The 19,768-nt window shown below is 43.6% G+C and overlaps 1 protein-coding gene across 2 annotated transcripts; it reads left to right on the top strand.

Moving 5' to 3' along the window:
• The first annotated feature begins 2,095 nt into the window (after positions 1–2,095).
• Positions 2,096–19,250, top strand: VXN (vexin). 2 transcript variants are annotated; one of them, XM_050313020.1, is made up of 6 exons: positions 2,120–2,255; positions 5,179–5,234; positions 10,894–11,020; positions 13,564–13,625; positions 15,314–15,399; positions 16,296–19,250. In XM_050313020.1, the coding sequence occupies exons 1-6, from the start codon at positions 2,189–2,191 to the stop codon at positions 16,480–16,482; spliced, it is 585 nt and encodes a 194-aa protein (XP_050168977.1). In that variant the 5' UTR covers positions 2,120–2,188; the 3' UTR covers positions 16,483–19,250. The 2 variants fall into 2 exon arrangements, with proteins under 2 accessions (XP_050168968.1, XP_050168977.1); XM_050313011.1 differs by lacking the exon at positions 10,894–11,020 and having other exon boundaries at positions 2,096–2,255.
• The last annotated feature ends 518 nt before the right edge of the window (positions 19,251–19,768 follow it).

The raw sequence follows: 19,768 nt of genomic DNA, 5'->3' as shown, positions 1-19,768 counted from the left end.
TTGAAGCCATGTTAAGATTTCCTGCAAAACCCTGGGCATTCACAGTGCTTGACTACGCTGTAAGATCTGGACAAAATAAGGCAGCAAACTCCCTTTCACGACCAGAGGAAAATTCATTCCCAGGTGAGGATCCCTGATGAGAGATGCTATTTTTGCCCTCCTAAACCCTATTTTTCAGTTTGGAAGTGAGGTGAGAGCCTTTTATCAGCTCCTTGTAGAGAGTGACTCATTCCCAGAGCATCCTGTGCCTGTGAAGATGTGTTCAAAGCCTACCTGCCCTGTAACACAGGGAATGCCAACTGGTAACAAGCTCTTGAGTCACACTTCAGTGTCCACATTCCCACCACTCCTCAACAGCACAAGGTATCCAATACTTGTTCTGATGTTAAATCTCATCTATGATTTGAAAATATCTCTAGGTCCTACCTAGAACCAGGAAACCAATGACTTCGATCCAAGAGTACCCCACTTCTCATAAGACTGAATATCTTGAAGGTGAAATAAAGGGTGGGTTTGTTATAGATTTGTTATAGCCTTTTTTTTTTTTTAATTGACTATTCAGTGTTGGTCTTCATTATTTTTTTTTTTTATTCTTTTGAAAGCTTTAAAGCCTCCTGCATAACCGCATCTGCCCCATTCACTGCTGAATGGACGGTGCGCTGATCTTTTTCTCGGTGGGTAATGGATTTGGTTTGATTGCTTGACACAGGAACAATAGGGGGGTAAACAATTGCCTTCGCACCCGTGCAGCTCCCCATCTGTTGAGTGTGTGCGCCTTCAGAGGCAGCCGGGCAGGGACAGATGAACGTGCCAGCCGAGCCTGATGTTAATGACATCAGTCATACAAGCAGAACATGTGGCGCAATAAATCAAAAACTAATTGAACTTTTGGTCGATTGTATTGCCGTCCCACCGCCCACTTCAAGCACGACACAGTTTGCTCAGACAATACCTCCAGCACCGCGATGGCTTTGCTACCGCTGGACAGCAGGAGCCTGCCCTGGGAGGTGACAAGAGATAACAGCTTCTCTTCACTCATTGCTTTCCTGAAACAGTGACACCTTCCACCCAACCAAAATGCTTCCAGGCTCAGGATGTGCATTTGACCAATGTTTGTTATTTCAAATAAGAAATGTTCATCAATATGACAATGACAGCCCATGCTCATTGGCAATTTCTGTCTGGGGCTGTTGGTGGCAGACCTCTATTATAGGAGAAGACAGCTCTTGTTTTCGTGTTAATTAGATACACACGTGGTAGTAATGGAGGCTATTCATTAGACTGATATAATTTAATATCATTATTCACACTTGAAAGTGTTCCTACTACATCAGTTGCTGGAGCCTGCAAGCCAAAATTTTCTGTCTTAGGTGTCCATGGCAGCACTAAGTCACCAGAAGTTGAGGGGGCTGATATTCAGAGGTGGAAAAGAACAATTTCTGATGGGAGTATTAAGGAATGAAAAGCTTTGGCAAGAAGACCCTTGACTGAAGTGCATAAATATGGGATTAGGCCCCAGAACCATCAAGTCATGTAGGAACCCATCTATCTATGACTGAACCACCTGCCCTCCCTCTGCAACCACAGAAGCATAGGGGGCATAGAGACCTATGCACATCTGCCTGATGTGCCCTTTCTTAGTCATCTGCATTTGAAATTTTCCTTTGAAATGCCCAGCATTCTGGTACTTTTTCATGACATTAAAAGTTAAAGCACAAAATGCTTTTCTTAATGCCCCTGGAATCAATTCCTCATTAGATGGAGAAAGCAAATTTTTATGATAAATGTGTTAAAGTACACGCTTAACATAATTAAAAAAAAAAAAAATCCATGCAGTGCTTCTGTAAACATTTGTTTGCCTATAGCTTAGACTTTAATTATTAGCTATTTATTGCAGAGGATTCTCCACACTGGTAAAAGGAGACATTAAATAAAATGCTCTTATCTGAGTAGAGGCTTAAGTAACAGCTAAATTAAATCTTTGTGTTAATATTATTCATAGAAAGCCAGATGGGAGCAGAAAATGTTGCAATGAAGAATATGGAATGAGATGAGATCACAGCATCAGTCTGTCCTTTGTAGATCTGGACAATGATCACAGAGCCAGATTGGATTAGTGAAACCTATTTACCAGAAGTTCAGAGCGGTTGCATGAAGCTGAAAGGCAGTCAGTGGGGAGACGTGGAAAATGCACCAGATTTACAGCTGCAGCGACGAGAATTTAGAAGTTTTCACCACTGTGATTTCATCCAAATGTGAGTACATCAAAACGTAACAACCGCTACGGTGTTGTGTTTTGGAGGGATGGGACGTTTAGCGGTGGGGAAATCTTTGAGGGAGCAGCTCCCGTGCTCTGCCGTGCCCTGCTCTGCCTGCAGCCCAGCACTCGCTGCCGCTTTCACGAGGTAATCCATGCAGGTGCTTCGGCATCGTGGCTGGGTAAAATCTTTGTGCTGGCAAAATTGGGAGATCTGAAATCGGTGTTGCTGTACCTATGAGGTAACTGCTAAAGTGACAGCTTGCAACTGTGTGGCTATTCTGCCTAATAGAAAAGAGAATGAAGTTCTGCAAGCAGTTAGCAGTTCAGATGAAGTGGGTGAACTGCATGAATGTTGAATTTAAGTCTGCTGGCTCAATAAGTGGACCATTTCCAAAGCCATGCCCTGGAAATGAATGCATGATTAACATTAATTGCTTCTAATGAAGAGTAAGAACCGGACAAAGCCCAGCCTGCATTTGATTGAACAAATTAGTTTAAATTCAATGGCTGCATATTTCAGCAACAAGAAAGCAGGGGAAAGCAGGGAAAACAAATTCTGGGACCAGAGCAGATCTATACTTGCAAGCTGCGAGCATGAGCTCTCAGCTGCCTAATTTTGCAATATAAGTGGAAATGACAAAGTGAAACGTCACTGTAATTGTATTTGTTGCCTGAAAGCTGGGCTGTACATACAAACATTCTTTTGCAGGCAAATCCAGATACCTCGTCTGCAGGGATTAATTCTTCCCTTCCTTCTCCCACTCTCTGCAGAGATTCGTGTTTGCAGGGACAGCCCCACAGCCCCACTGTTTGCATTGCTGCCATTGTGTTCCCCCACAAGTGGGTCACTTCTGGCTACCTCTGTGATTCAGTCTTCTTTCATGGGCTATTCAAGTAATTGCATGTTTGCTGGTGCTGTGACTTCCCTTTCATGCCTTGCCTTTCTTCAGCCCCTGTAAGCCTTTTGCCACTTGTTCTGGCAGACGACAGGCAGTAAGTTGGACTGTGGATCCCATGTACTCTGATAATATGAAAATTTATTACTGTTAGGCTCATTTATGTGTTCTTCCTTGTGCGCCAGCCTGGGGAGCTATAACAGCACAACAGCACTTGCTTCTGCTAGAAATCCCTACGAATTGTGCTCCTCACACTGTCTGGTAAAATACATAAAATATCAGAGAGACAAGACGGTAATTACTTGCATCACTAAGCTTTTTTGCATTTATGTGTTTTGTTTGTGAGCAATTTGTTTAGTCCTCACGCGATGAAATTCCAGAAGTAAAGGTGATATAAGCAGCTTCAAAAACAACTTAAAAGATATTGCCAGGGAAGAAAAAAAAAAAAAAACCACAAAAAACAAGCCACCTTCATTATGTTTGTCTGGCTTTCATCCCACACTACTTTGGTTTAAAATATAAAACGTGTCCTGCAGGAGAAGATAGTAAGGATCCCTGAGGATATCATGCCATGCAAAACAGACTGTAATTGAAATGACAGCTTAGCACACTCTCAAACTCTGAACAGGCAGATAACTTACTTGTCATGAGTTCAGCGTGGAAGTGCTCTGTGCTGCAGTGGTCCATTCTCAGGGACCCTAGGCAAGGCTGTTCACCTCCCACGTTCCTGTCATATTTCACTGCTGGCAGAGCACAGGCCAAAACTTTTTCTCCTGTGTGGTCCTAATGCTCAGTACTTATATCCTCACAGGGGTATGGAGGGGTGGCTGTTGGACATACTCAAACTGTCTAGGAAGAGTGACTTTGGTCTCACTGCCAGCTCTGCTCGTACTGGAGCCCTGGAAAGCCCAGTCACTTGTTATTCCTGCCATCTGAGGAGAGCAGTTTGGCTGCAGTAATCAGCAGCCTTGGATGACCTCCAGCTGCTTCCACAGCTTCAAAACTCTGCAAACAGTAATACATGGCAGAGATAAGCACTGTAGCTCCTGGAGTTAAATGTATGCCAGTGTAAAGGAAAGCTCACCTGGGGAGCAGGAGTCACCCATCATCCCATAACAAATCTTCCTGGCTCTTCAAAGCCTTTGGATTATACATGGAACCTGAATAGGAAACACCCATTCACATGCCTTGCCCCAAGGGTCAGCCTTTAGAACTGGAGTCAATTCTCCACACTTGGCAGATTTTTGCAGGCCTGTTCCTGTCACTGGCTGCTAAATCCTGTAGCTCCTGTAGCCTGAAAACGGGGGAGGGTAATATATGATGAGAGGGAGAGCTGGAAGTATTCAGAGCCTTTCAGGTGAGTTTCAATTCTAACTCAAACAACAAGTGTTTAAATAATCTTTACTTTGTCCAATAAAACCCTTGCCCAAAACCAATCACTTCAGTCAAGCCAAAATCTTGGCTTATGGACCTGGCATTTTGTGTGTCTTTTGGCTAGTGATTCTATGATTTTGGTGTTTTCCTGGGTCTAAGAAATAAAAAAGAGCAACAGACTTTAAGCAAAGTGCCCCAAGTTAAAGAACCAAATGGGTCGTTTTGAGGATTGAAAAAGAAAATATTAGGCTTAGTGCAAATGCTGTGCTTTGGACATCATGCAGTAAAGGGAAATGATGTCCTGAGGAACTTTGAGCTTATTGATAAAATCCCTAACTAGATAAAATTATAGAACTCTCCAAGTTCACATATACACTAGTAGTTTCCTTCTGAAATACTGGCAGGTGAGAGGTCAGATCAAAACTGAGGAAGGAGAAGGGTTCCTCCTGGAAGCCTACGGAAGAGTTGCAGAAACTTGGAATAGGCTGTTGCCCTGAGCCCATGGATGTCTGTATTGTATAGACAGAGCATGATCTCTGAGACAACATCAAAAAGGACTTTTTGGGAGTTATTTCAGCTGGAATCTTCCTTAAAGGCATGTGTACACCTCCGCTACAGGCTGACCATGTTCCTGTTCTTCTTTTGCAGCATGCAGTCCTGCCCGAAGACGAGCCAAAACTACACAGCACATCCTAACAAAGACCGTAAGAAAAGTCGCCTTTTCTCTCCCTCTTTTTTTTTTTTTTTTTTAAATTCTAGTTGATTACACTTACCCTAAAAAAATGCTGTGGATAAATGGGAAGCAGATCTTTCAGGGCAAAGAAGTGCATCAGTGTCTAATGTAGGGAATGGAGTGGGAAACAGAAATGGGAGTTTCTGTGAAGCTGCAGGTTTATTTACAGAAGTGTTTTGAAACAAACAATAAAATAAATGTGGTTTTGCTGTGCACAGTCAAAATGAACATAGCAGCTTATCAACATGGACCATCTGAGGGAATCACAGACTTAATTCTTATCCATAAAGCCTTAATAATACTACCAGGAGGACAGGCAGGAATGAAAAGTAAACACATCATAGCAATACATATAAGCATTAATCAAGGAGCCAGTATCCCAGGGAATTTGGGAGAAAACCACTAAGCAATGGGCTGTAATCTCAGCCCAAAAGGATGACTCTGAGAGAGCCACTGGAGGATACTTGTCCCTTGGCCCCAGCAGTGTTTGCCTGCCCTTGACTCACCCCCAGTGCACTGGCACAGAGGGTAAACATGGAGTTTTACCCACTCCCTGTAGGTGAGGTACCCCCCAAACTAAAATAATTGAACATTTTTCATTCTCTGAGAAAATGTTTTCCAAGTTCCAGTGCTCTGGCACATGGTGTGAGGTTTCTTGTCCTCAGAGCCAGTTTTTCCTCCTTAAATCCACTTGACCCATCCACAACCCCTTTCACAATCCTTTTAACTGATTTGCAGGAATGACAGTCTCTTTCTCTTCTGCATATCCAAGCCCTTTTATAGAGCTTGAGACTCTTCTGCCACAGCATTTCTTCTCACCACAGACCTGTCTCCTCTCCAGCACTTTGTTGAAATGTTTTGCTCCTTGGCTTTTCCTTTTTCCATGCCCTATCCTCTACCCAGCCCCATCCTCAACTGCTAGAGAGCCTCTTCTTTGCATTCCTGTTTCCCTGATCTCCCTACAGAACTGTAGGTCCTCCTGCTTACCACACTCACTCTCGTTCCCTCTTTTGGTTATTAAAGCACATCACAGGATCCCAGAGTGTCACAGGAGGTATGAACCACTTCCCAGGCTGAGTCAATAACACACCTGTAGACACTACATATGTGTATTTTTCCAAATGGTAAAAAGTCTTATTTTTGTCCTGTAACTCAGGCTCAGGTTTCAAAACAACTCTTCATTCCAAATGCAGATGAAAGTCAGAGTGCTGAAGTGTTACTCAAACTAAGCCATTGTGAGATACCCCATTTTTATTTCTTATGCCTTTGATATCTTTTGTTTTCCATGCAATAGAAAAACAGCAGAAAAGTCCAAACTAAAAGTGAACTATTCTCACTTGATGAAACAGTATGCTCAGATAAGTTATCTTTTTTTTTTTGGACAAAATTTCTTATAAAACTATTTAGCTGAAAACTTTCAGCTAAGCTTTTATTGAAATCAAGGGCAACTCTATGTCTACTATGATGTTCCAAATCTTAGCAGATAGTTGTTGTTGTTTCTACTAAATGGAAGCACCTGATATTTAATTTGGATTGGATCAGCTACTGTGGCAGCACTATACTCATAAAGGCCTAAGAAAATAAGATAAGAAAGTCCCTGGTTTGTTGCTGTATTTTAAGAGGATTGTTTTTTTCCTTTGGGGCTTTCCTGACCCCAATTAAGGATGTCCTTTGATTGGCCCTTAGTCGTGATGCAGGCAGCATCATATTAGCAGTGGGAGCACCAAGCTCTGAGGAATGGTCTGCAGCTCCAGCAAAGAAAACAAGGATGGCTCTCAAACCAAAGTGACTGACACAGTCAACTCTTGGACTTGTGCACTCCCCTTCATCAGTGGGATGCAGCTGCTTACAGCTCATACACAAGCATTCAAATAAATTGCACATACTGGAATAGACGTGCCTGTGAGGAAGTTGTGATTGCCAGTTTCTAGACCCACAGAAAAGTAGCAGAATGATTATTTATTTTTCACTTTTGCATCTGCACCTGCAGTCAGTGCCGTAGAAATGCCTCAGCTAACATGAAATCTTCTGCTCTGGTGATTGCAGTGGATGCACAACTTTAATCCTCAGCAAGGCAAAAATAGCAACCAATGTGGACATCTGCCAGACCTTTTTTTTTTTTCACAGAAGAAATAGTCAAGCAGTGTAACATTAAGTGATTTAACATTCAAATGACTGACTTTTGGGGGTGTAACTTCCATCACATTCAAGAACCCATCCCAAATGCACAATCATGACTGTGGAAGGGTGAGAGAAAGGGGGAAACACCTTCTCTTTTTCAACTGAGTGTTTAAAGAACCTGTTTATTTGCAGTTCTTGTTGCCCTATTAAGAGATATTTTCAATGATAGTAGATCCCTTACTTCTCCTCCCTTGCTCTTCTAGCCCCAAAATCCCTTGGGTAGAACTGTCTGGGCACTAGTACCTGGCTACTTTGCATGAAAGTGGTAAATCCCTCTGCAGACACTAGAGCTGCCACATTAAAAATCAGCTGAGTATTAGATCATCAAAAAAAGCTTAACTCTACAAATCTGACATTTGCTCCTCTAACAAGCACTTTGTTGTTCAGCCTCTAACCTTCAAAGCTTTATCCAAAGCCATATATTTAATTCTCACGTTTTCTGGATGGTTGTTGGTTTGGTGGTGGGATTTTGGGTCCAGCATCAGGGTGGCTGGAACAGCATCTATGCTGCTCTGCAACCCTCCTGCATCTTTCGTGCCCCTTCCCCCTTAGCACAGCTAATTCCAACAGTGGGTATGCCAGGCCTCCGTGCTGTCACGTGCACAGCAAAGTCCATAGAAAGACACTTTGCTGAGCTCTGAATTCAGAGGCAACGTCCTGCAAACAGACTGAGCCGGTCAAGGGACTTACAGGTTCTAAAAACAGTAGGTTTTTAGAGAGCAACTTGTTAATTCTGCATAGTCTGGCTGACTCCACCATTCACACAGATTTAAATCTCCTGGTATGTCTAGAAAAGAAAAGTGACTCGCAGCTGATCCTTCTGCCTTACCCTAGGTACCCTAGAGAAATGTCAGCTCCACTTTGGATCAAAACCACGCTACAGCAGGTTTAGTTTCCTGACCTAGATAAGTCTTAACATATTACAGCAATGGGTGAGGTAGCCAAAGTCACAGTGAAATCTTAAATTAGGAGATAAGGAACTCCCAAAGTGTGCTACAGCCAAACACTGCAAAGATGTTCACTGAAGATGTGCTATAGAGGTTGCACCACTGTCTCCAGCTGTAATGGAAAATGGTACTGTAACTTATTTATGCAGATTCTGCTGCTTGAAGGCATTTTGGCATTAATGATATCACATGTAACGAGGAATCTTGCAATCAATAACCATGTGCCTAAATCCTGCTTCCTTTCCCCAAACCATATTTCATTCCTTGCAACACGTAGGCAGAGTGTTAAGTTTCAAGTCCATGATGGTTTACAGTGATCGAATAAGCCACTTTCAGGATTAGAGGTAGCTGCAGCTCCTACTTACCAAAAATGCTCTTTCCATGACAATGCAAAATAAGTGACCTCAGGTGTCTCAGTGGCAGGGAGTTAATGATATTTTCTGTCACACACCAGTGAAGTCTGAGTTTGACCAAGAGCACTGGGCACATTTCCAGAGATGGTGGGAAGAGCTAAGCTTTGTGGAATTCCTTGAAAGCTGGAAGAGCTTGATTCACATGAGGCAGGTTCCAAGGGCTGTCATGAGAGACCCCTGCCAGCTACAGTCTCATCATATTTCTACTGAAGACAGGTGTCTCCACTGATGTCGTTGTGGTGAAGGGGGTGATGCCTCCGAGAAGCAGCTTGCAAGGTTCGGGTGGTCAGGGCGTGTGTGGACACAGGAGCCTGCAGCCTGTGAGGAGCTGCTGCACAGGGATGGGGAGGTGCTGGAACTGGTCCAGGGGCAGCTGGGAGAGAGTCAATGCCAGCAGCTTCAGCAGCAACAGGAGGCCTCTCACAACCAGCATCACCCTCGTTTCTGAGTTATTGGAGTAATGCTGAGGCTCAAATCTGTTCAGCAGCACCAGATTCATGGTCAGTAGAGCTGGGAACCAGCTGCAGCCGCCCTCAGCATGTGCTTATCTTCCCTTTGACCTTCACTTACCACTGGGTATGTCCTTAAGTAGCTTATGGAGTGGGGACTGTGTTTGGCTGCGTGTCGAAGTCCACAGAATTAGGAGAAAACCTCCCCTAGACTTTGGATTAGGCTTTGGTTGCCTTACCAGCCTTTTCCAGCAACATTTCTGCCTACTGTTGGGCAGTTTCTGCTCCTCTCCCTTCTGATCAGTAAGACTCAGATCATGTAGCCTCCTCTAGACTCCTGAGGGTACATGGAGACAAAAGAGTTAAGTGGTCAGGTTGGGGTTTTTCTTCTTTCCTATTTTGCAAAGCGTTGGTTTGTATACGTTTTTATGTCTGTGTAAAAAATCACATGCTCAGAATATTGCAGATTAACGGCAAACTGAATTAAAACTTAATTAGAGGAAATGGACAATTTGGCATGAGGGGCCATGCTTAAATCCAGTCTTGCTTTTATCATGAGTGTATGTTAGAAGGCAATAGGTAGAATTAAGGGGTTTTTTACATTTTTTCTAAGGTTTTTCTGCCAACAATGAGCTGGTCAGTTGCTGGTCCCAGTCCTGAAACAAAATAACTGTATTTATATCTAAAACATGTAGATGGCAACTACATCATCAGTTAGATGCAAGTAACTGCTTTACTCCTGGTCTTCCAATATAAGATCAGCATAAGTCTGATAGGAAACAGGCTGCCATGTGTCTTGTTTCCTTGAAGATTTGGATCTTCACCCTGTTTAAGTTCTCAGTATGACAATAGTAAGTCTTCAGGGAAGAAGAATTAAATGAAAAATAAACCCACAGCAAAGTATGAAACACTCTTTTCCTGCTATTAGAACTTTAATCTTCTTGAGAAAACTGTTCCCAGACCATCCTGAGTAACAGTCCTAATGGACCCACTTGCTTCAAGTATCCCTGTCTCTTTAAACTCACATTAGCTTTGTCTCACCCAGTTGCCTGTGGAAGCACAGTGAGTGACATCACTTAGTTGTGATTTTGTTCGCACTCATTTTTGAGATACAGAGAGATGCATCTCAGTGAATGTTGTTTGTGGGAGCTAATGTTTGTGCAAATTAATCTCTAGAAGCACAATTATTTACTGCCTCATATCCTCATGTAGTCAGTTACCAGGTACAAAATGTAAGTCCCAAAGACAAGGGAAGACCTTGAGGAAATAGCAATCACAATTCTCATTGTGTAAGTTTGACTGATTGCCCAAGATGCGGCACAATAAAAAATTAAATTTGAGCTGCCTAATAGGCATATCCTACTCAGTGGATCTTGAAGAATACCACATTTCAGTCTCCTGATTAGAACACAGAAAGGTGCAAATAAGTAGCTGGGTCCCAGAGAGACCCCACATGATTTTCCCATTCTCATGCACAGAGGCTAGAGCCAAACAAAAACAAACCCCTCAAATCCCACATCCCCCACCTGACAAGATCCCCTTTGGATGAGCAAACAGCCTCTCGGCTCCCCCCTGACCTCAACAGACCACCTAATTTCCAAAGCCAGGTGTGACAGGATGGCTTTGCCTCTTCCCCGCAGGTGGTGGCCATCCCCGAGCGCCGGCCCCGCCAGGCTGAGCTGCTGCAGGTGCTCTACAGCGAGGACGAGGCGCAGGGCCCGGGCGGGCAGCGGGGACCCTGCCCCGCCAAGGGCACGGCCCGGCACGGTGAGTCCACAGAACGGGCTTTGCTCCTCCACGGCTTTAGGACGTTCTTGGATATTGCAGCCTTCCAGTTCGCAGAGGAGCGGGCACATTTATTATGTACCTGGAGGATAATTCCATGCTTAAAATATCCAGTGGAATTAATGAGATAATGACCGTGGCATTGCTCAATTTATTTGGAGTCATAAACTCACTTTATGCAGTCGTAAACGCTCCTTGACAATATGACAATATTTTAGAATGATAAACTGTGAATTACTACATTTGCCTGAGTCATCTTATTATATAAGATCCCTGTTCAGTTGCTTAGAATTTGCCAGAACATAATAATTTGAGATGAAATTTCAGATTCTGGATGTCAGCTACAGGCCTGCATTTTTTTCAACTAAAACTTCTTCAGCATATTTGTGAGAACTCGTGAAGGAAAAATAGAGCTTGCCAGTACAAAACCAAGGAGATGAGTAAACATAAACAGAGGGGTCATTCAGCTCCTTCAGCACTGGTGTGTTATGTTTGGAGGATCAAAGCTGGAGCAGGGCTGCGCAGTTTGGCAAGGGATGGCCTTTTAATCAAAACCACGTCTTTTACTCTCCTTTGGAAAACCACCCAGTTGCAGTCGAGTCATAAGCCCTTAAAAAAAATCCGATATGGCATGTATTTGGTAGACAAAATGGACATTTGGCTGTTAGAAGCTTCTAAATCAGTAAAGCAGGTGCGTGAAGGTGCATATTCCTCACAGCACTGGTCTGCAACTGCACTGCACATAAGCCATCCCTTCAGGAACACGGACCAGACAGGAGCAGGGCCTGGGAAACTGGAAAGGAAGAAACTGAGCTTGAGACCATAGGGAAAGATCTCAAACCAGGACCAGAGCCAAGATGTGTCTGAACAAAGAACTGGAGCCTCAGGGCTGGAGCGGGGAGAGGAGGAGGAGTGGCTGCAGGGTAAAGGGTGGCAGAGAGCCAGAGCAGGAGAAATGAGGGCCTGCTGGTCTCTGCTGTTTGGGGAGATGAGTAAAGGATGACAGATAAGTGCAAAAAAGAGAAAAGCTGTAGGAATCCGAAAAGAAAAACAGAAAAGGGGGAAACAGGTCTCACAGGAGGAGAAAGGGAAGTGAGTGGGCAGAACTTAGAAACTAAGTTTAAATTAGAACAAAAAGCATAAAAGAGCACTGATGAGGCCATCAGCGTGTTTATTACTAGCGTCAGAAATCCTACACAAATAACAAAGCATAAGGACAGTCCATTTCGGTGTGCAGGAAGGCACTGCTGAAAGTGGAATTCACAATACACCCAGCCACTACTGTCCTGAGGGGAGCACCTACAAACCTGAAGCCATGAGGCCTTACTTTTGTTCAGATACTTAGCTAAAAAGTTTGCCAGAACATTTTCTGTATCTAGGAAGAAGAGGGACAGGCTGAAGCAAAGAATCAGATGATATAAGAGCAAACAAAACCAAATAAAAAGAAAAATATGGACATTAGCTGAAGCACTGATGCCTGGAGCTACTTGCTGAATACTGTTAGTACCTAATATGCAAGATGAGAGGAGGTAATTGCATTAACTTTGACGTGAGGGATACAGTAAGGTACCTAATGGAATTACTAGAGGGGGTGGAGCGGGAAGCAAGAAGCTGGTTAAGACATTTGTCATGCTCAAATATTTCCCCCAGAAGGAGAAGACAGTTCTGATTGCTAAGTCATGCTGGAGGCAGCACTGTAAGCAGCACCTTGACTCTTTCCAAATTTGCTTTCATTATTTATATTGCACTGGTCACAGCAGTAGAGATGTCCACATTCCCCCAGCCAAATGGGAGAATCTGACTCCATGAAAAAAATCTGGCATCCCTCCCTGATTTATTTCCTTGGCACAGCTAGCAGGAATGTCAGTGAGCATTTATCCATGGGTAAGTTACTGGCTGAGCACTCACTTGAAACTGAAGGGTAACCTCCAGAGCTGAGGACAGCAGAGAGGTGTCACTCAGCCACGAGCAGACAGAAATGTTAAATCCCTCCCCGTGATGAGGTGGACATGACTCACATCTCTGCCCATAAATAACTCTGCAGGGCAATCCAGAAATGAGAGAATTATCTCCTAGGCAGGACAGACCTGCACTGGGGGCTTCAGGATGCACAAAAACTGGGTTATCCGACCTCTGCTGAAGAGCAGCAGATGGGACCTCTCTTTGTACGTAGAGACACGTGAGTGTTCCCAGAGGGGCAAGGTCACCCTCTTAGCTTGGTCTGCTGAGGACAGTTCACTGTCTCATTTGGAAAGTCTAGGAGCAAGCAGTTGAGAGACTTTCCAGAATGGCATAAGTAATTCCACAATCACTTATTTTGACATCACAGTAGATGGTCATAGGAAAGAAAACTCTGTGCCTTTGGCTATAATCAAATCTAGTTAGAATTATAATCTGTATATCTGGACTCTGTCCAAATCTGGGCTCTGTCCATATCTGAGTTTTACTGCATGAAAAGAGGCTCTTCATACAAGATGTGCCAAAGGGATAATTACAGATAATGCCATGTCTCTTATGCTTTGCAGTGGGAATTAATGAACAAGAGTCATCCAAGTCCTGTAATCACCTGTTGGATGGAAAGTCTTTGGTAAGTAAATACAGCAAGACCAGCTGACCAGCTACCATTGTCTGATGCATCTTAAACCATTAAACCTATCAGCTTGTCCCACAGTAACAGCATGACAGTCTGTTGCAGTAGATGTGGATTTCACATAAAGCTTTGAGACATAATTCTGCCATAGGATCCTTAGCTGGGAGCAGAGACTGGCTCAGGACAACTACCCCTCAGGGGACCAGGAAGGGAGTTGGGATGGAGGGAGGCAGGCTCCTGTTCTGGATGCTCAGCAACCTGCAAGAGCTGGGAGGAATTATCTTCTTGTTTCTCAGGGAATTTCACATATTGGGAAAAAATTAATTTCTAAAGCGCAACAGGCATCAAATAATTCGCCTTCTCCACAATGCCAACCTGACACGATAATCATGTAAGTCAGAAATGTCAAAAAAGAGTTGATGAGAAAATCCTCATACAAACCCCCAAAATTTGTATTTTAATAGACACACATAATGTTTTGGTTAAAAATTACTCTCGTGTATTGAAACATTCTCCCTCCCTTCTTTGTCTTATAAAAATCCACAATTTTCAAAATCCCTACATTTAGAAAACCTAGATTTTTCAAAAAGAAAAAATCTTCTGAGAAGTTTCTTGCCAACACCAGACCTTGCTATCAAAACTTTATGGCTTCAAAGGCGCTTTTGGATAGCTGCAACATACTTGCTTGCTAGCTGAAAGCTGAGCTACACTTGAGAAAAACAAGCAGTACAATATTGAAGGATGGTCAAAATTAGTGGTATTCAGTGTAATGAAGCTAATTGAACTTACCAATAATTACCATGGTTAAATTGCAAAAGATGCCTGCAAAAGTGATTCCAAAATCTCCAGGTCCTGGGATACTTGAAAAGCACACTTAAATGTATCCAGCCTCAGATTAATCCCAGGAGAAATAGCCCTAGACAGCTTACAGATTAGTTATGCTAGTGTCAATAACATGAAGAAATTTTTCAGTATTGCCAGTAAAATCGATGTATGCTTATTGCCTGAAATGATGAGATCACAGCACAGTTTTTGACTTTTTTTGTATTTCTGGGCAACTAATATTTTAACTTACTGTATTGGAGGATGTGCTACTCTCAGTGACCTGTTTATGGGATAAAGTGACTCAGATCTGGCAGGCAATTTAGCTTCGAATAAGACCAGGAAGGAGTTGACAATCAGGCACTTGTGGGGCTGTGGCAGAACTGGAGTATAATCAGGGCCCCCACACCAGAGAGAAGCACCCAACAACACAGGGAAACATTTCACAATGCTCAAGGGATGGTGATGGCTGAGACATCTGCTTCCCAGGCAGCCAGAGAGGTGGCCTGTGAGGAGCTGCAAGAGACAGGCTGCTCAGTCTGCACAAAGCCTCACTGCCCCAGGAAGCTAAATGTAAGGACTGGGGAATAAAAAAAGTTCTGCAAGCCTCCCTCTTTCGATGGGAGGTGTAACTCTTACTCATACAAGTGGTGTGCTGAGCTCAGTGAGAACATTCGTGCTAGCAATTGGTATTTGTGTGGTTGAGAGCTGAGCACTCAAATCAGTCAAATCCCTAACCTGCATACTCTTCTTGAGAGATTTACAGTATTTATTGATTTTGTTAAAGCAGCCTCTTTCCCCAGAAGAACTGTGTCGCTACTCATCAGTGGCATTTCCTAACAATGTGCTTTTTCCTCCCACAGATTCCTTCATCTCCAGTTGCTCATATCACAGTGAAAGCTGTGGCTGTCAGAGGCTCTCCCACACGTGACTGCACTTCTAAAGAGGAGTAAGTCCCTTCCCACCCCTCCAACAAGCCATGCCTCTTGCTTCCCAAAGGCAGGGAGAGATTGGTATCTGATTATATCAGATTATATCATTAGCCACAGCTGCTTATACAGCTGCCTCAGTGCCTATTGCAACTGTTTTATCACCAAAAAAAAAATCATCTTAATTCAAAATATAAGCATTTTCAAGTATTTTCCCTCTAAGAAGTCCACAATATTTGCCCTAAGGTAGCTTATAAAATATAATTAACTAAAAAAAGAAAACTAAAAACAAACAAACAAAAACCCCAAAAAGCACAAACCTTTAATGGCTTCAAGCCTAATTAAGGAACAGCTTGACCACAGTACAAATGCACTCATCAGCAGGTAATTAACTCAGACATGGATCTGTGTGGTACTTGAGATGCTACCATTGCCACCTGAGGGACAGTAGCAAGCTGATTGTCACAGTGTCATCACACTCTGTACAGAGAGATGTAAAGCCCCCTCAGCCAGTGGAGTTCACCCCTCCCAGGTGCTGCCACATGGTCCCTGGGATTTGGTGGAAGGGTCCAGCTCTCTCCTTGGACAACCTGCCAGCTTCTTATTGGGTGACAAGTGCTAGAGAGGATGCACTTAGTAGTGGCCCCACTTGTAGCCCATCCCCTTGTGTGAGTGTCTACTCTGACAGCAAGGGAACAGGGGCACCAAGTGAAAGGGGGGCAGCTGCAGCATCCAAGGCCACTGTTCTGCACAGCCCCTGCTCATTCCAGTCTTGCCAGTCCCAGGGACAGGCCAGGCATGGACATATCTGGTTGAAACAACGAGACAGCTTCTGGTTTTGAATGGCTGGTCTCCATAAGCAGGGAAGAAGGGCCATGAAGATGCACTCTGTACACATCTGTGCTTTATTTGCCAGCCACAGGCACCACTGGAGAAAGACAACAGAGTATGACCTGGCCTTGCCACCAGGAGCAGAAGCTTCCCTACCACTGACAGGAGGCAACCTGTGCGGGACACCCAGCCTCCTGAGGAAGATGTGGATGAAGCACAAGAAGAAGTCAGAGTACCTGGGGGCAACCAACAGTGCCTTTGAGGCGGACTGATGGGGCTCAGCATCACTTGGAAAGGCAGAAGGTCCTTTAGCCAAGGTGCTTTAGGGAACAGACACAGCACAGCTCATCCAGGAAAACAATATCCTTTTTATTACTTCATGCCATTGCCTCAAAACAGTGGGAGAAAGGCTAACTAAGATAAAAATTATGAACATGATGCAACTCGCTGGCCTTTCTTTGTTGCATTATACTAAAATCCCAAGTGTCCCACCAGATTTACATTTTGATTCAATTATGCTGAAACTACTGCTGACCCAATCACCATTTTCTACGTCCTGTCTCAATCAGCTCAGACTTGCAACAAGAAAAGCCTAGCAAGAGGTTTGTGTATTCCTGCAAGGCAACAAATCAGTGACAGAGTGCCATGAAATCCAAGGGATCTACTTGTTGTGTACTGCTGCTTGCTGTCTTTCCCCTCCCATATCACGAGAAAAAACCCACATCTTACGATATGCTTGGTTGAACGACACATGCTAAACATTTTTCTTCCTTCAGTTTCAACGTTTCAAGACTGGAGTAGAAGAGTCAAAAATTTTAAAACGATGGGCCAGAACTGAGAAAATGTGCAAACATATGTACCAAACTTGTGATTGATGTTTCAAAGTGTCCTGCCAGATCAAGCTGTGAGCAACTGAATAACCTCAAAGGATACTTTCTGCCATAGAACCTGCTTATATGTGAAGTAGTAGTCAGCAGCTTAACCTCTACCACATGGGTAGAACTTATTTCATTAAGTGCACTAAATACTAGGAGGAAAGAAAACACATAAATGGTGCAACTTGGTAACTAAACATGAGATAATTTGCATGTGGGAGACCTGTGCTTAAGAATAGATAGATTTAATGGGATTTGCTTAATTTTTTTTTCTCAATTTAGAAATAGCTCTCTTAGGTTTTTGTCTCAAAAAAAGAAAAAAAAACAGCTTTACAAAAGTGTTTTCACCACGGTTACAGACAATATTACACTAGTCATGAGCAGCACTTGCCTCCTATGAGCGCTCCCTGGTTCTTATAAAAGGCATTTGTTTCCCTGAATACAGAACTTTATTTTTCAAGTTGGAGGAAGAATATATCCTGTTGCTCATAATAACGACGAATTCTAATCTAACAGCCAGTGCACCAAAACATAAATTGAAAATTCAAGTCTTACTCTGACAGAAGCAGAAGGAAGAAGTTCCCTTCTGAAACTTGCTTGCCTGCAGCCAGTGCAGTGAAATGCACTGAGATGCCATCAAAAGCAGTGCCATGGTATGTACTGAGGTGAGGAGGCTCAGACAACTCTCCCTGGTCAGGGGTCACTAGCTCAGAAGTACCAGGGTACCTCCTGGCCAGGAGGCAAAGGCAGACAGGCCCTCTGGCTTTGGGCTGAGCAGGGTAAAGCAGCACACAGGAAAGATTGGTTGTTCAGGCTGTCAAGCTGCAAAAGTCCTTGGAATGGCAAAGCAAATGGAACAGCAGCTTCCCAGAGAAAGTGTACCCAGTGGCTCTAAGGAGGCCAGCAGGGAACACCTGTGTGGGGCTAGACATGATGGAGGAGGCAGTAGGGTGGGGATGGAAGCATTGTTGAAAAAGATAACTGTGGCTTTTCATACAGTCAAAATCCACTCCAGAGTCTGCCAATGAGAGAGAGACACTAGACCTTCATGAAATACCTCTGTCAGCCCTCACATTCAGCTATCTGTCACTGCTTCAAGTCACAGGCTCCTCTTTCAGAGGTGCTCAACTATTCGGAGTATAACCTTGCAACTAGAAATCACACAGACTTTCAGTCCTCCTTACCAAAGGTGAAAAGTCCTTTTCTGGCCCAGCAGCCTGACACGGGGATGATCTGCTCTCCTGCTTTTATTTCTTGCTCCTGGGAAAGAAGGAGAACACAGTTCCTTATTAACCACATGCTGGAAGTGGCAATGGTGACCCAGTATTAACCATGTGCCACCTGTCACAGCACGTGAGAGCGATGCCAGTGCCCACTGAAGGCTGAATACCTGAGCAGTTCCACAGCAGTTTTCTCACAGGGGTCCACCCCACCTTGAAATTGGAGCGTGACACATTGGCCCTGTGTAATAGTCTGGGCACCGTGACCCTGCCAACCCCAGGTCCTCTATGACTGAACCAAGCTGGAGCCATGGCCAAGAGTTTCTTGAGCACACCTTTTACAGATATCACCAACCACACTGCAGCCCCCTCCCCAGCCCACAGGAAACCTGCCAGAAACCTTGGCCTTGTAGGCACGTGCTATTTTTACCCACATAGGTGAACTTAGTAAGTTCAGAGGGACTGCTCCCTTGCACAGAGATGCAGACCCAAGGAGTAAGGAGAACAGTAATCACTCCTTCCCTTTCTTGGTCTCATTTACCAAACAAAGCAAAAATAAGGATGGTGGACAGACACTGGGAAAAGTCCATTTGCTGAAACTGGTGATTAAGAGAGTGAGCATTTGTGGTACCTGCCCTTGTAGATAGCATGACCCATAGAGCACCCAAACACACTCCAGGGCAGCAAGAGTTTTGTCTGTTGAGAAAGTTGTACTGTAGTATTTAATTTGTTAATTAATAGCTTTAAGCAGTATGAGGATGGAGGTGGAGATTATAATTATTTCTTCTTAATAATTGCTTTATCTTGAAATGTGTATTTATGTTTTTCTATTTATTTAATTTATAATTTGGATCTACAAGAGGAGGAGATATTTACAAGAAGCGCATTTAATTTTCTTGTATTTCAGGTACTGCTGTGGAGATTTTTTGTATTGCAGTAGATATTTATTTTATTGATTTAAAAATATGTTTTATTATGGGAAAAAAAATTAAATAAACAAGTAGCATGTGTTAACCTTTGGATCTCAGTGACTTAAGAGGTTTTGGAAAGCATTTAGTAGAAAACAAAGGCAGAGTGCCTGGTACTTAAAAATACAAACACCTGATAACAAAGAACTCGAACTTTGCTCTCTGTAGGGAGAGCCTGAAAGTGTGTTTGAGGCTCCGGTACTTTACAGGTGGTAGAATCACCGTTTGTTATCAGATACACAGAGAAAAGCCCTGGCACTGCCAGCAGTCAGATATCAGATACACCTTTACACACCTGACCTCAAATGCATTCCGAACACAACATTAAATGTCACTGCAGCCCTGGGAAGAAAGCAGTGTCACCTCCCTCCCATCAGATAAGAGCACCAAGACAGAGACTCCCCAAAGGTAGTTAAGGCTCTGGTAGAGAATAAAACCAAGTGCTCCCTGTCTTCATTTTACCAGTTGACAACAAAGTCGCTGGACTTATCTCAA

Source organism: Myiozetetes cayanensis, unplaced genomic scaffold (assembly GCF_022539395.1).
Source record: "Myiozetetes cayanensis isolate MyiCay16 unplaced genomic scaffold, myiCay2020 scf1, whole genome shotgun sequence".
Classification (NCBI taxonomy): Eukaryota; Metazoa; Chordata; class Aves; order Passeriformes; family Tyrannidae; genus Myiozetetes; species Myiozetetes cayanensis.
Note: the sequence above shows the minus strand (reverse complement) of the source record. Positions and strands in the feature narration are given on the sequence as shown.